The sequence below is a fragment of the Rousettus aegyptiacus genome, unplaced genomic scaffold (genome assembly GCF_014176215.1).
Source record: "Rousettus aegyptiacus isolate mRouAeg1 unplaced genomic scaffold, mRouAeg1.p scaffold_m13_p_14, whole genome shotgun sequence".
Taxonomy (NCBI): domain Eukaryota; kingdom Metazoa; phylum Chordata; class Mammalia; order Chiroptera; family Pteropodidae; genus Rousettus; species Rousettus aegyptiacus.
The window spans coordinates 50,928,925-50,940,942 of record NW_023416289.1 but is presented as its reverse complement, the minus strand read 5'-3'; the positions used below and the strand labels follow the sequence as shown (position 1 = coordinate 50,940,942).

The 12,018-nt window shown below is 51.5% G+C and overlaps 1 protein-coding gene across 6 annotated transcripts in view; it reads left to right on the top strand.

Moving 5' to 3' along the window:
* The window catches only part of SLC28A1 (solute carrier family 28 member 1), a 45,607-nt gene extending 34,916 nt beyond the window's left edge, over nt 1–10,691 (top strand). For 2 of the 6 annotated variants that reach the window (XR_001597692.2, XR_001597685.2), the window contains 5 exons: nt 507–588; nt 1,335–1,433; nt 1,535–1,646; nt 8,613–8,845; nt 10,580–10,691. Coding sequence is in view for 3 of the 6 variants with exons in the window: in XM_036231901.1 (XP_036087794.1) it covers nt 507–588; nt 1,335–1,433; nt 1,535–1,646; nt 8,613–8,760 (441 nt within the window). In the remaining 3 variants the exon portion in view is untranslated. The other 4 variants (XR_001597688.2, XM_036231901.1, XM_036231902.1 and 1 more) reach the window with 4 other exon arrangements.
* Nucleotides 10,692–12,018: the final 1,327 nt, after the last annotated feature.

Genomic DNA, 12,018 nt, shown 5'->3' with positions numbered 1-12,018 from the left:
TCCAGGTAGAGAAGCTGAAACGTAGAGGCTGTTGATTTGCTCAACTTGATTATAGGTGGGAACAAGCCTAAACCCAAGTTGCTTGGGCTCCAAGTCCCTCACTGTCTTTACTAGGCCACACTCCACCCTTAGCATGACAGGAGCCAGAGGGCTCTCAGCCTAAGAGGTTCACAGTAGACAGATGGCAAGACGGCAGAGTGCTGGGATAAGGCCACCTATGTGAGTGCCCCCTGGGTCCAGAGCTTGGTAAGACTGAGAAAGCCTGAATCATGCCCAGAAAGGCTGGAAATTAAGCTAAGCAGATTGAAGAGCTCTGTGTTTGAGGCAGTGCAGCTTGAACAGACTTAGAGGTGGGTGGCAAGGCCAGGGAGGGGGCAGCACTGAGCACTTCCAGGGTCAAAGACACAGAGTAAGTGGGTGACATTAAGGCCAGGGAGCTAGATGGTGTCAGGTGCTCCCGTCCCATCTGAGGGAACCCCCTCCTAACCTGTCTTCTGTATTTTCAGGTCAGAGCAGAGATCCTCACAACGTATGCCCTCTGTGGATTTGCCAACTTCAGCTCCATTGGAATCATGCTGGGAGGCCTGAGTGAGTCCTGTGGGGGCCTCCCCAGAGTGCTGGAGAATGAGCAACCTTGATTCCAGTCCCGGCTGTGAAACACCTGCCCAGGGAGCTATAGGTCTCAGTTCTCCCATTGGTCTCAGGTGGGGCCTGGGCAAGATGGCCATGGAGGCTTCTCCCAGCCCAGGAATTCCATAATTTCTTTGTTGTTTGGGCTGGGAGACAGGGCAGGCCAGGTCTGGCTCAGGATGTGGGGAGGCATGAGAGGTACGGTGCTTTCTTGTCCCCTGAGGCTCTGGCCTACAAGTTCCTGCACCCACTGTGGACAGGCATGGCAGGGGGTGAGGGGTCCCTAGGGAGGAAGGCTCTGCCCAGCTCTCAGCTCTTTACAAAACCATTTCCACTCCTCACACTCCCCCTGTCTAGGTGTAGTCATCCCATTTTACAGAGCAGGAAACCGAGTCTTGGAGAAATGAAGTGATGGCCCAAGTCACTCAGTTAGCAAGTGGCTGAGCCTGTATTTAATCCCAGGGCTACCTGACTCCAGACTCACATTCTTTTCATATGTTTGCCACTTATGGTATGTGGGGAGATGCGGAGTGCTACCTACGGGCCCAAGTCAAGCCAGGGAGGACTCAGTGGTCAAGAGGACAGCGTCCATCCCTCTGGCCACCCAGGAGTGGAAGGGACATCAGCAGAGACAGCCAGAGGTGCTGAACCTGGGCAGAGAGGCCCGTGGTGTCCTGCCCCTGAGCTCTTCTGTACCCTTGCAGCTTCCATGGCCCCGCAGCGGAGGAGCGACTTCTCCCAGCTTGTGCTCCGGGCACTCTGCACAGGTGCCTGTGTGTCCCTGCTGAATGCCTGTGTGGCAGGTGAGTCCCTGCTGAGCCCTGGCTTTGCAGCTGGCCCTAGGAAGTCCCAGGGATGGCTAGTAGGGAAAGGCGCCCTGCTCACCACTGCTTTCCCTGCGCAGGGATCCTCTATGTGCCCAGGGGCGCCGAGGTCAACTGCACAGCGCTCCTGAACACCACCCTCAGCACCAGCAGCTTTGAGGTGCACCGGTGCTGCCGAGAGGCCTTTCAGAGGTGAGGGCCTGGGCTGAGGACTATGGGGCACTGAGTGACGATGCAGAAGGCCCAGGTGCCTGGGGGATGCCTTGGGCACCAGGATGAGAGGTAGAAATGTCATAGGTGTGGCTGATGTGGCCGGTGGGTAGGAAGTGGGGTTTGAGAACCAAACTTGGGGAGAAAGGGTCGAACAGAGACATGGAGCAACTTCCCCAGAGTTGCACAGGCTTTAGAGGTGGGTGGAGCCCATCCTGGAGCCCAGACTGCATGCAGCTTTTCCTTTTTCTCAGCACTGGCCCAGAGTTCAGCCCGCAGGCCCTGGATAACTGCTGCCGACTTTACAACCACACGATCTGTGCATAGCGGGGACAGCATGCCTTTGTGCCTCTGGGGGCTGTTCTTTACTAAGAGGCAGCTGTCTCCACCTTTCCTTCTCCAGACCTCTTCTCTGGGAAGCCACAGGGCTTAGACCCACCACAGTCACACATTGGGAGGAGTGGCGGGGCAAGCGGGTGGAGACTGAGTGGCTGTGTAAGTGAAGGGTGCCCTGACTTCTCACCCACTTCTTGCTCCCCCATTTCCCGCCTCCCACATGTGAGTCCTCAGGGTTACTTCTGCCTCCTTCTCTCTCCCCGTCACATCCACTAGCAGCCTGGTCTTCTCTAGCCCCTGTCGTGGGTCTCTCCCATGCACCCTTGGCCCCTCCTTCCCTCCTCTCTGGGCATTTGAGTCTTGCTGGGGCTTACCCCTGCCCCTGCCCACAGTTTGTCATAGAGAGTCCCTCCTTTACTTTCAGAGATTACCCCACTGTCTTTCCCCACGGCACTTTTCAAACCGGTGTCCTATGGAACAGTGTCCCACAATGTGTCCAGAAGCTTCCATTTTCCACTAGGTTTGGGGAGCACTGGGCTAAATAAAGTTAGACAGGTTTGGGTCTTTCTTCCTCCCTCCTGCCCCCTCCGCCAGTTCCTATGGACTTGTCAGAGCTCGTTGTGGATATCATAGGAGACGTTTCCCAGATTTATTTGACAAGAAGAATTTTTTTGATGGAAGCATCTTTTAGTTGAAGAGTCGATGGAGCACAATTTGGGAAATATAGGTTAATGTTTAAACTACTTCACATAATTCTACTGCTCACAAATGTTTACATAGTACCATGTGCCAGGCACTGTTCTCAGTGCTTCATGCATAACTCAATCTTTACAACAACCCTATGAAGGCAGGTACTATTATTATTCCTAGCCAAGGCCCAGAGAGGTTAAGTAACTTGCCCAAAGTGACACACCTGGGGAGATGAAGAAGTGGGATTTGAACCCCGACCATCTAGTTCCATAAGCCGTGGTGTTTAATGTCTTTACTGGGCTGCTTCCAGTCAAGGAGCTCTGTCATGTGCTTGCCCTCAGCAACTTCCCTGCCTCTTCTCCCACCCCGACACCTCTGACGAGCAGGCCAGGCTTCTGATGTGTTCTCCCAGCCCCTGAGCCTTCATCTCTGGACTTCGGTCACCCAGCACACCCCCTCCTTCTCCCTCTGTCTCTGCTGCTCCTATCTCAATTCTTAGGTCCCCTGTAGCTTTGGTTACAATGACCTGCACTGTACCTGTCCATGTGGTCCCTGGGCCCCTGTACCCTCACCCCCTCTGTCAGGTCAGACTTCCCAGGTAGGAACCTGCACTGGCTGCAGCAGAGGAAATACGAGGCTCATCAGCACTGATCCTGCTCAGTTCCAGTCGGCCAGGTGCTGCTTCTGCTCCGTTGTGGACTTTGGTTCTACTGGCACTAGTCTTGCTCCTTGAAACCTCCACAGGCTGCTTTGGGGTTCTGAGCCCTTCCCCTTAGCTGTGCAGAGTGGAGTCTTGGCCTGATTCTCATACCCAATGGCCAGGCCCTTGCCTTGTTCTCTGCAGCTTCCCACTCAGCCCCTATCCCTGCCCCAGCTTCCCTTGGGCTTCGCAGGATGCCCTGCTGGTATGGATGGCTCAAGCGTCTCCCAGCATTGGACCCCAGGCCCCTCCCCAGCCTCTGCTGGGTCAGGAGCTGCCTAAGGGCCCCCTTACCGGCTTCCCTGGCCTCCCTGCTCACTCAGCACATGGCCAGTCTCGTTCCCTGAAGACCGTGAGCCCCAAGGAGACAAGGCTCACGGTGCTTCCATCTTCCTCTCAGCACTCAGCACAGTGTTGGGCCTGTGAAGTGTGCTGGAGGGAATGTGCGTGGAATTGAGTCGCACCTTCTCTCAGAGCCACCAGTGTGTACACCGCTGTAGGAGAGTAAATGTACTGTGGTGTTATAGTGGGGTGACTTTTGTCCCCCCAGAAGATATGCCTAAGTCTGAACACCTGATCCCTGTGACTGACCTCATCTGGAAATAGGGTCTTAGGGAAGTAGTTAAGTGTCTCAAGATGAGATTATCCTGAATGTAGTGTGAGCCCAGAATGCAGTGCTTTGTGAGAAAGGAGAGAGCAGTTTGAGGCACAAGGGCAGAGACACAGAATGAAGGCCATGAAAAGATGGAGACGCAGATAGGAGTCAACACTGCAAATAGGCCCCCTGTGGTGACAAGCCCAGGCCAGCTGGAGCTATCAGAAGCTGGAAGAGACATGGAAGGAGTCAGAGGGAGTGCCCTACAGATTGTGGACTTCTGGTCTCCAGAACTGTGAGAGAATAAATTTCTATTGTTTGAAGCTCCCATGTTTGCGGTAATTTGTTACGGCAGCTCTGAGAAATTAATACAGGTATCTTTAATGGGATCCTGGAACGGATAAATAACATTAAGGGAAAAATTAATGAAATCCCAATAAAGTACGGAGTTTTGTGGATAACACTGGTTCATTAGTTGTGAGATTGCACCATGGTAGTGATGTGAGGTGTGAACATTAGAGGAAGCGGTGCAGGATGCGTGGGAACTGTGCGTTATTCGTGCAGCCTATTTGAAAGTCTAAAACTATTCTAAAATTTAAAGGTTTATTTTGAAACTGCATGGAAGGAAACTATCTTGACACAGGTGCAGGGTTAACTTGTATTTTAGCCCTTGAGTGGCTTTGTCCTAGACAAGGCGTGTCTTAGTGGGCAACCCACCGAGGCCTGTGAGTTGCCCAGTGGGCTGTATCTACTCCCTTGCCGCAGCTTCTTCCTGTGGCCCTTCTGTCACCTCTGCCATCCCCAGACTTTAATTCAAGCCCACACCTTCAGCTGAACATGAATTAGTCCTGACTTCTTTACAACCACGCAAAGAACATCATCTACTTGGAATTATTTTTGAGCCAGAATTAGTGAGCCCTGAGTTTGGATAGGACCCTAACTATCATTTTGAGGGTATCTGCCCCTCTCAACTTTTTGAGAACTTTTATACCCACAGCATGGATGTCTCTGTTCCCATGCTCTTATGTTTGAATCATGGGGCTTTACCTACATGACCATCGGTGACTGAACCAGGACCGAACTCCTGGCTCAGGGAAACCCAAACCCAGTCTTGCCAATGGCCCTTCAGATTCTTAGGAAAGAATTTGAACCAAAAACAAACAAACAAACAAACAAAAAGAAAAAAAAACAAAACCAGAACCAGAGGTGGGAGCTGAGTTACCATAGTGGGGCTGGCCCAGACCTGGTCGCATTCTCACTCTGCCTGCAGCTGACTCGCTCAGCTTTTCCTTGGATTCATCGAGAGCTGAATTCTCTCCAGAAATCCCAGTAATCTGAGCTACTGTGCAAAGGTCCCCTTTACTTTGTAACCAAAAGGATCCTGCCTAAGATAGCCACATTGTTATGCCATTCAGAACAAGTCCCAGCTTGTATGTATATTTATTGTTCTTTTTTTATTTACCAAAGTAATGCTTGCTCGTTTTTTTTTTTAAAGTCGAGTCTTATCAAAACCTTATAGAAATGTTCTAATCCGTTTTCCACATTGACAGCCCTTCAGCTGAAGTCGGTGACCATGGAGGCTTCCCTTCTCTGAGCAGGAAACCCTTTGTTCTTCCCTTTGTCTCTCACATAGCACGTAATAGTTTCAAAATTTGTCCCAGACCTGATTCTTCGTTGTTCTGCATTCGTGTGCAGACAGTGCATGAGTCATGAGGAAGTCCAAGATCGAAGCCAGAGCACCAAGTGGTAAATGTGATCTCATGGGTGTAACCCAAATGATGCGATGGGACTAAAGATGGACATACCCCTTGGGAGGGCATTCAAAAGAGGCAGACCGATGAGGGGAGAAGAGCGTTAAGAAGCTACGTGCCTGCTTCGGAAATCCTCAAAGCCAAGGACTTCCACGTTGAGGGTGAGTCATGAGGAGGAGCGGCCACTGAGGGAGACAATAGGAGACAGTCCTGGCCCACGTCCCAGAGGAGATCAGAGATAGGCTATGACAAGAAAGGGGTAGGTGGAACTTTGTCTCTTGGGACTCCTCCTTACCCACCAACAAGAGTGAAAGTGCAGCAAGGTCCTTACTTGCCTGGGTGGCACTCTCCGTTCCCAGAAGTGGAGGGGGATTGCCGCTCCAACCAGGACCTGACCAAGATGTGGAACGGCGAAGTGGAGCGGTCACGCGACAGAGACTTCGTGGCTGGGAGCGAGGGCAGGCCAGCACAGCCAGGCCCGCACTCCACGCCTGAGGACAAAGGCATTCAGGAAAGAGCCTGAAAGGAGAGTTGGCTCTGGAGTGGAACTCTGGTTCTGCTGTGGCAAAATATCCCAATGAGGAAGTGAAGGCAGAGGCGACAAAAGAAATCAACATGTTATAAATGAATGTAGGAACCTGGTTTATAAGCTCAGAATTTTAAAATAACAGGCACCGAAATCTGACTGAAGGGTGCATGGCTTAGGGTAGGAAAGAACTGTCAGTCATTCCCCCTTTTTTCCTTTAGTAATAGCTAATATAGTCTAGTCAGCAAATGGCCTCCTAGCAAGGACTGTCTCCCAGCCTTCCTTGCAGCTGGGTGTCCCCATGTGACCAAGGTCCAGTCAGTCGAGTGTGAGCAGAAGTCAAACAGGCAGCTTTGGATCATGTCCTCGGAGGTCAGCAGACTTTTTCTTAAAGAGCTAGAAAGTAAATATTTTAGGTTTTTTGGGCCATATTATCTCTGTTGCAGCCACTCAGACAATACTAAAGCAAATGAGAGTGGCTATGTTACAACAAAACTGAGTACAAAAACAGGTGGCCAGCCCACAGGCTGCAGTTTACTGACTCTCGCCTTAGATGAAGGGGCTCATCCTCCATGTCCCCCAGTCCATCTCACAGTCCTGCTCCATGCCTGTTGGCATATAAATGAGAAGGCAAGCCCTCGTAACCATGGAGACAAAGGCAAGACCCTAGGGATGCAGCCACGACTTAGAAGGAGCCTGGGCCCTGATGTCTTTGTAGAGGAAGGGGGTCATGACACTCAGACCTCATGTGAGAGAGGAGTAATGTCTGTCTTGTTTATGTCATTCTTTGGAATTTCTGGTACACACACCCTGCTAGTGGACAAGAAGAGCAAGATAGGACATCTTTGCTTATTTCCTGGGGGGTTCCTGATGGACAAGTGGGAAATTAGGTAGTCTTAACCAGGTGCCTATCACGTGGTTCTCTGCATCCCTGGCTCTCTGGTTTATTCCACTGGAGACCTCCACAGGGCCACTCCCTCTGTCAAAGTCCACATCTGAACTATAGTGCCCATTGGCCACCAAGACCTAAGAGAGGAAAAGGAGTCCCAATACTCATGCGAGGAGGCATGGAGAGAGAGCCAGCCAGGTGGCCCAGCTGCAAAGTTTTCCAATTTAGCTTCATGACAGGAGGGCACCAGAAAGAGAAAGAAAGGAGGGGTCTCCTATGGGCTCCACATCTCAGGCTCCTGGAAGCAGGAAATGGAAAAGAGGTTGATCTGCTGCACCTAACCTGCCAACGTGGCCCAGCCTACGGTGTGGATGCTAACCATTTAGATCCATGTTCCCTCCTTGCAGTGAACAGCAAGATGGAACTGGGAGAACATCACTCCCCATTCCTCAGCCATCCCATCCATCCAATCCGCTAAGTGTTGCAAATTATGTTCAGAGCGAAAAAAAGAACAGGGAACAGATAATCCCACAAGGACTATTTGGAACAGATTTCAAATCCTAAAACAGGTTATGTTGCTCTCTAACTTCTCTCTGTACAACACCTTTCGTATCTTTTCAAGGTGGGACTCCTTAGTTCTTTTCTACAAGTAAGATAGGCCATAAGTGACAGGTTAAGGCTGTTCACAGGACTGGCACACAGAATGCTGCAAACCCTCCTAGATGTCGGTATAAACCTCGCGTCCGGTGACTCCATGTGCTTAAACCAAGACGAAAGAGTCTGCTGAGGCTCGAGGAGCTTCAGTGTGGCTGCTTCTGTCACCCATCTCCAACTGATAGAGGACACATTTTCCCCCAAGCAAAATGTTTTCTGTTTTTCTTTAAAAGGCCTTTAGGGGTGGGATGGCAAACTCACTTTATAAACTAACGATTGCTCTTATCTTCTGGAACTTACTTTCTCAACAAGATCCTTTTCTACTTATAGAGATATCACTTGCTTATATTCTAACTAAACTGTGATACCCACTCTTGACACCCTGACCTACAGTGTAAGAGGGCTTTCTGCCCCAAGGCTGTCATGTTGTGAGGAAGTCCAAGCCATGTGGAGGGGTAACAAACAGGCACTGAGTCAACCTTCCAAACTGAGCCCAGCCTTCAAATCATCCTGGCCAAAATGCAAGAGATAAGTAAAGAAGCCTCCAGATGGTTCCAGCTCCTCGCTGTTCTAGTCTTCTCAGCTGAGGCTTCAAACATCAAGGGACAGAGACAAGTCATGCCTATGGTATCCCATCCAATAGATGGTGGTTGTGTGATGTATCAAGGTTTGGGATGGTTTATTATAAGCAGCGGGAACAGCTCTGGAGCAGGCATCAGTGATGTCTGGTTGTGGAGCATTTGGGAGAAAGATGAAACTGAGAGTTGTCTTGTATCAATAAAATAGCAAAGTAATGTTTCTTCCCAGCAAGGGAACAGTTGCAAAAATGCCAACAGCTTCGGGCTGCAATCTCCCTTCCTCCACCAGGTGGGGTGGATGCACTGGCCACTGCCTCCCGGCCATTCCCCGCAGCGCAGTGAGAACGGGTCCCCTGGTGCCGCAGGACTGTGGATAGCCCCACCCCAGCTTGGCTCCCCGGCACCCAGGCTGCAGAGGGCAGAGCTCCCAAGAGATCAGAGGAGGTCAGAGTTTGAAGAAAGGTAGGTCCTGAAAACAAAATCCCCTGGCGGATCTGCCGCCCCACTGCAGGAACCCATGTCCTGGAAGGAGAAGGAAGAAAGGGTGGGTCTTTGAGGGTGGTAAAGAGGGAGAAGGACAGACTTTCACCCCAGAAGGGAAAGGACTAGAGTGTAATTAGGGCCGGAAAGTAGGGAGAGGTCCCATGCCCTGATGCTAGGCGGTGTCCAGGAGGTGACAGAGCCTTGGAGGGAATGGCTTCCAGCTACACTCAGGAAGGGTGGACCCTAGACACAGAGCTCACACCCCCACCCCATAATCTTCACATCCCAAGGGGCTCAAAATCAGCTAGGCTCCCTGAAACCAGAGGGGGCACAGGGCTGGGATGGTGAATAGTCTTGCAGTTACTGGTGTGACCAAAGGGGCCATTTTGAGGCCTCAGTACTGCCTGAGACTCTGGGATCTTGAAAAAACTTTGGGATTGGAGCAAGGCAGCTCAATGACATGCCTGAGATTGAACCTCTTGCCAGTTCAGTGGGATAGTGGCTTGGAATCAGATTTAGATTAAATTAGAAAAAAATAAAGAAATACGCCAAACCACTACAGCTTTGCGATCCCTCAGGCAGACCATAACCACACTGCTCACTCCCATCTACCAGCAAGCAAGTGACGACTGACACAGGAAGCTCCCTGTGATCTGGAGTCAGGGTTTTACATACACCCTCCTTACCGGGTTAGGTGCTCACCAGTTGTGTACAGGGGACTGTCAGGGAACTCCCAAATCCTCCATCCCAAGGCCCTGCTAGAAAGGGCTGTCAGAGTGATCTCCACCCAGAGGAGATGGGGAAGCGGGGCGCAGTTCTAGAAGGGGGGAGGGCAGTGCCCAATGGTGGGCATATGGCATGGGGTGGACCATCCTTTCACAAAGAAACCCATCACCCACAAGGCAGCAGTGGGCAAGACTGGCTCATCTTCAACTCCGGCGTGACCAGGCAGGGGTCTGGCTGCATTCCCAGCCTCTAGGAGCCAGGGCACACTCACAGGATTGACCTGTGACGGGAGCTGGGCGGTAGCCAAGCTATGCAAGGGCCCCTGGCTGGTTAAGAGGCAATTAGCCCAGTTGGTGCCTGCAGACAAAATATCAGCTGCTCATCATGCCTCACGAGTAGGGCGTGATCCAAGCCCTGATGACCTCCTCGTTACGTCTCTAGCCATTTCCCAGTGCTGTCCGACCCCATCCCAGCTCCAACCTCACTGAGCTGCTTCCAGTCCCGTGAAAGAGTCATGTTCTCTCCTGCCTCATGGCTCTTCTATGCACTGCTCCATAGACTAGAACACTCCCTTCTGTCACTTGGTCCGCCTTACTTATCCTTCAGGGCCCAACATGGTTGTCTTCTCTACGAAATCCCTTGAATGACTAACTCTGGATTGAGAGTCCACTCTAGGCCTCCCAGAGCATCCTGATTTCCTGTCTCAGTCCTTGACGCGCCTGTTATCCCGTGGGTTAGTGTGTAAGCTCTCGGACACAAACACTGTCCATTTTATCGTGGAATCTGCAATACCTCATGTCTGTTGAGGGAGGAGGGAGAGAAAAGGAAGAGAAGGTCATTGCCCCTCTTCGCCTTCCTCAAAGTCTTGCAACTTCCTTGCCTGGAAGCTCTTCCATAAGAAGCCCAGCACCCAGCCTAGCTGACACCTTGGTTGGGGTTAAGGAAGGTGCGTCTACAGAACCCACAGCATCTTCTGTCTGGCTTCAGGACAGGCTGTGGCGAGGACACCCGGGGTGGCTGGCAGCTGCATTGCCGAGAGGAAATTTCAACTGTAGCCACACAGAAAAATAGAGGTCACAACTGAGTGGAAAGACTGCATCTGTGTGAGGTGAGATGAAAGAACATATTGTAGGACGTCCAAAAAGTGTCCTTCGGGGAGGGTCCGTGCCCTTCTGGGGTGACCAACTCATCAGGTTTGCCTGAGACTCTCCCGGTTTTAAAACTCAAAGTCCCATGTCCTGGGAGATCCCTCAGTCCTAGGCACACCAGGAGAGCTGGTTGCTTCTCATTCTCTGTGTGACTATGAGAGAAGCCAGCTTGGAACCATGAGTTGGGTACCATGTGCTGGGGATGTCAAGGCTAAGCTTCTAGAATGGCACTGGCACAGTGACTTCAAGTGACTCAAGTTGCCCTGAGTCGGGATCCCCTGAGCTGGAATCTCTGATGATGCTCTTTAGGCTTTGTTTGCCAGACAGAAAAAGAAGCTTCTGCATTGTTTAAGCTTCTTTTTTTGGAGTTTTCTGCCATAGCAGTTCTACCTGATCCTAACAATACAGGACGAGCGCCTAGACGGGTGCTGGGGTGCTGGAGGCCAGCTCTGTTATGCTGCCGGTTGTGCATGTGGAGGGGTTAGTCCCGAAAATGTCCAGTACCTTCTGTAGAGGACCTCAGGGGCCACCACGGGAACGAGGGGCTCTCCTTATGGTGGAGTTTCTACCCCACCTCGCCAAAGGTGTCAGGGCTTCCTGCTCTCATTTCCTTTGACAAAATGGTTCCCTTCCCAAAAAGCTGTTTGAAAGCCCTCAGTTTTCAAAGCAATGGTGATGGCCTGACTTGCTGTCCCTCTCTGGCCCTCCCCCTCCAGGCCGTTTAGCCACGTCTCACCATACGTATGAACAGCACAGAATCCATTCAGACAGACGTAATAATGAATCAAAAAGAAAGAGGAGGTTGAATCCTAGAAAATGTTGCGTAAGCCTAAACCTCAGGAGAGACCTGGCACCAGGTGGTGAGGCTGACAGTGGCCTTGAGGGGACTTGCTGCTACAGGTACCTTTCCAGGGGTCACCTGGGGAAGGAAACCTCCTTCTGGGGGTGTTGCATCATGCCTCAGGTGGCCTTGTTTCTAACAAAGCACTGCTATTCTTGGAAATACTGGCCTCAGGTGCACCTGTGCAGCCCAGGAACTGTCTGGGTGTGTGGGTGAGACTGAGCAGGCTGTCGGGCCAGGGATGAGGACACACGCGGTTATGTACAGATGCACATTTCTTGAACCTGGGGGCCAGGAGTTCCCTTCTTGCCCCACTGTTGGGTGGTTTGGAGGTGCCAGCAGATCCCTATGCTGGAGGAATAATGGGGACCAAGATGCCCAGGGCAGATAGCACAGAACAGGGGGTTTCTAAAGGCACACAAGCAAGCAGAGCTGGG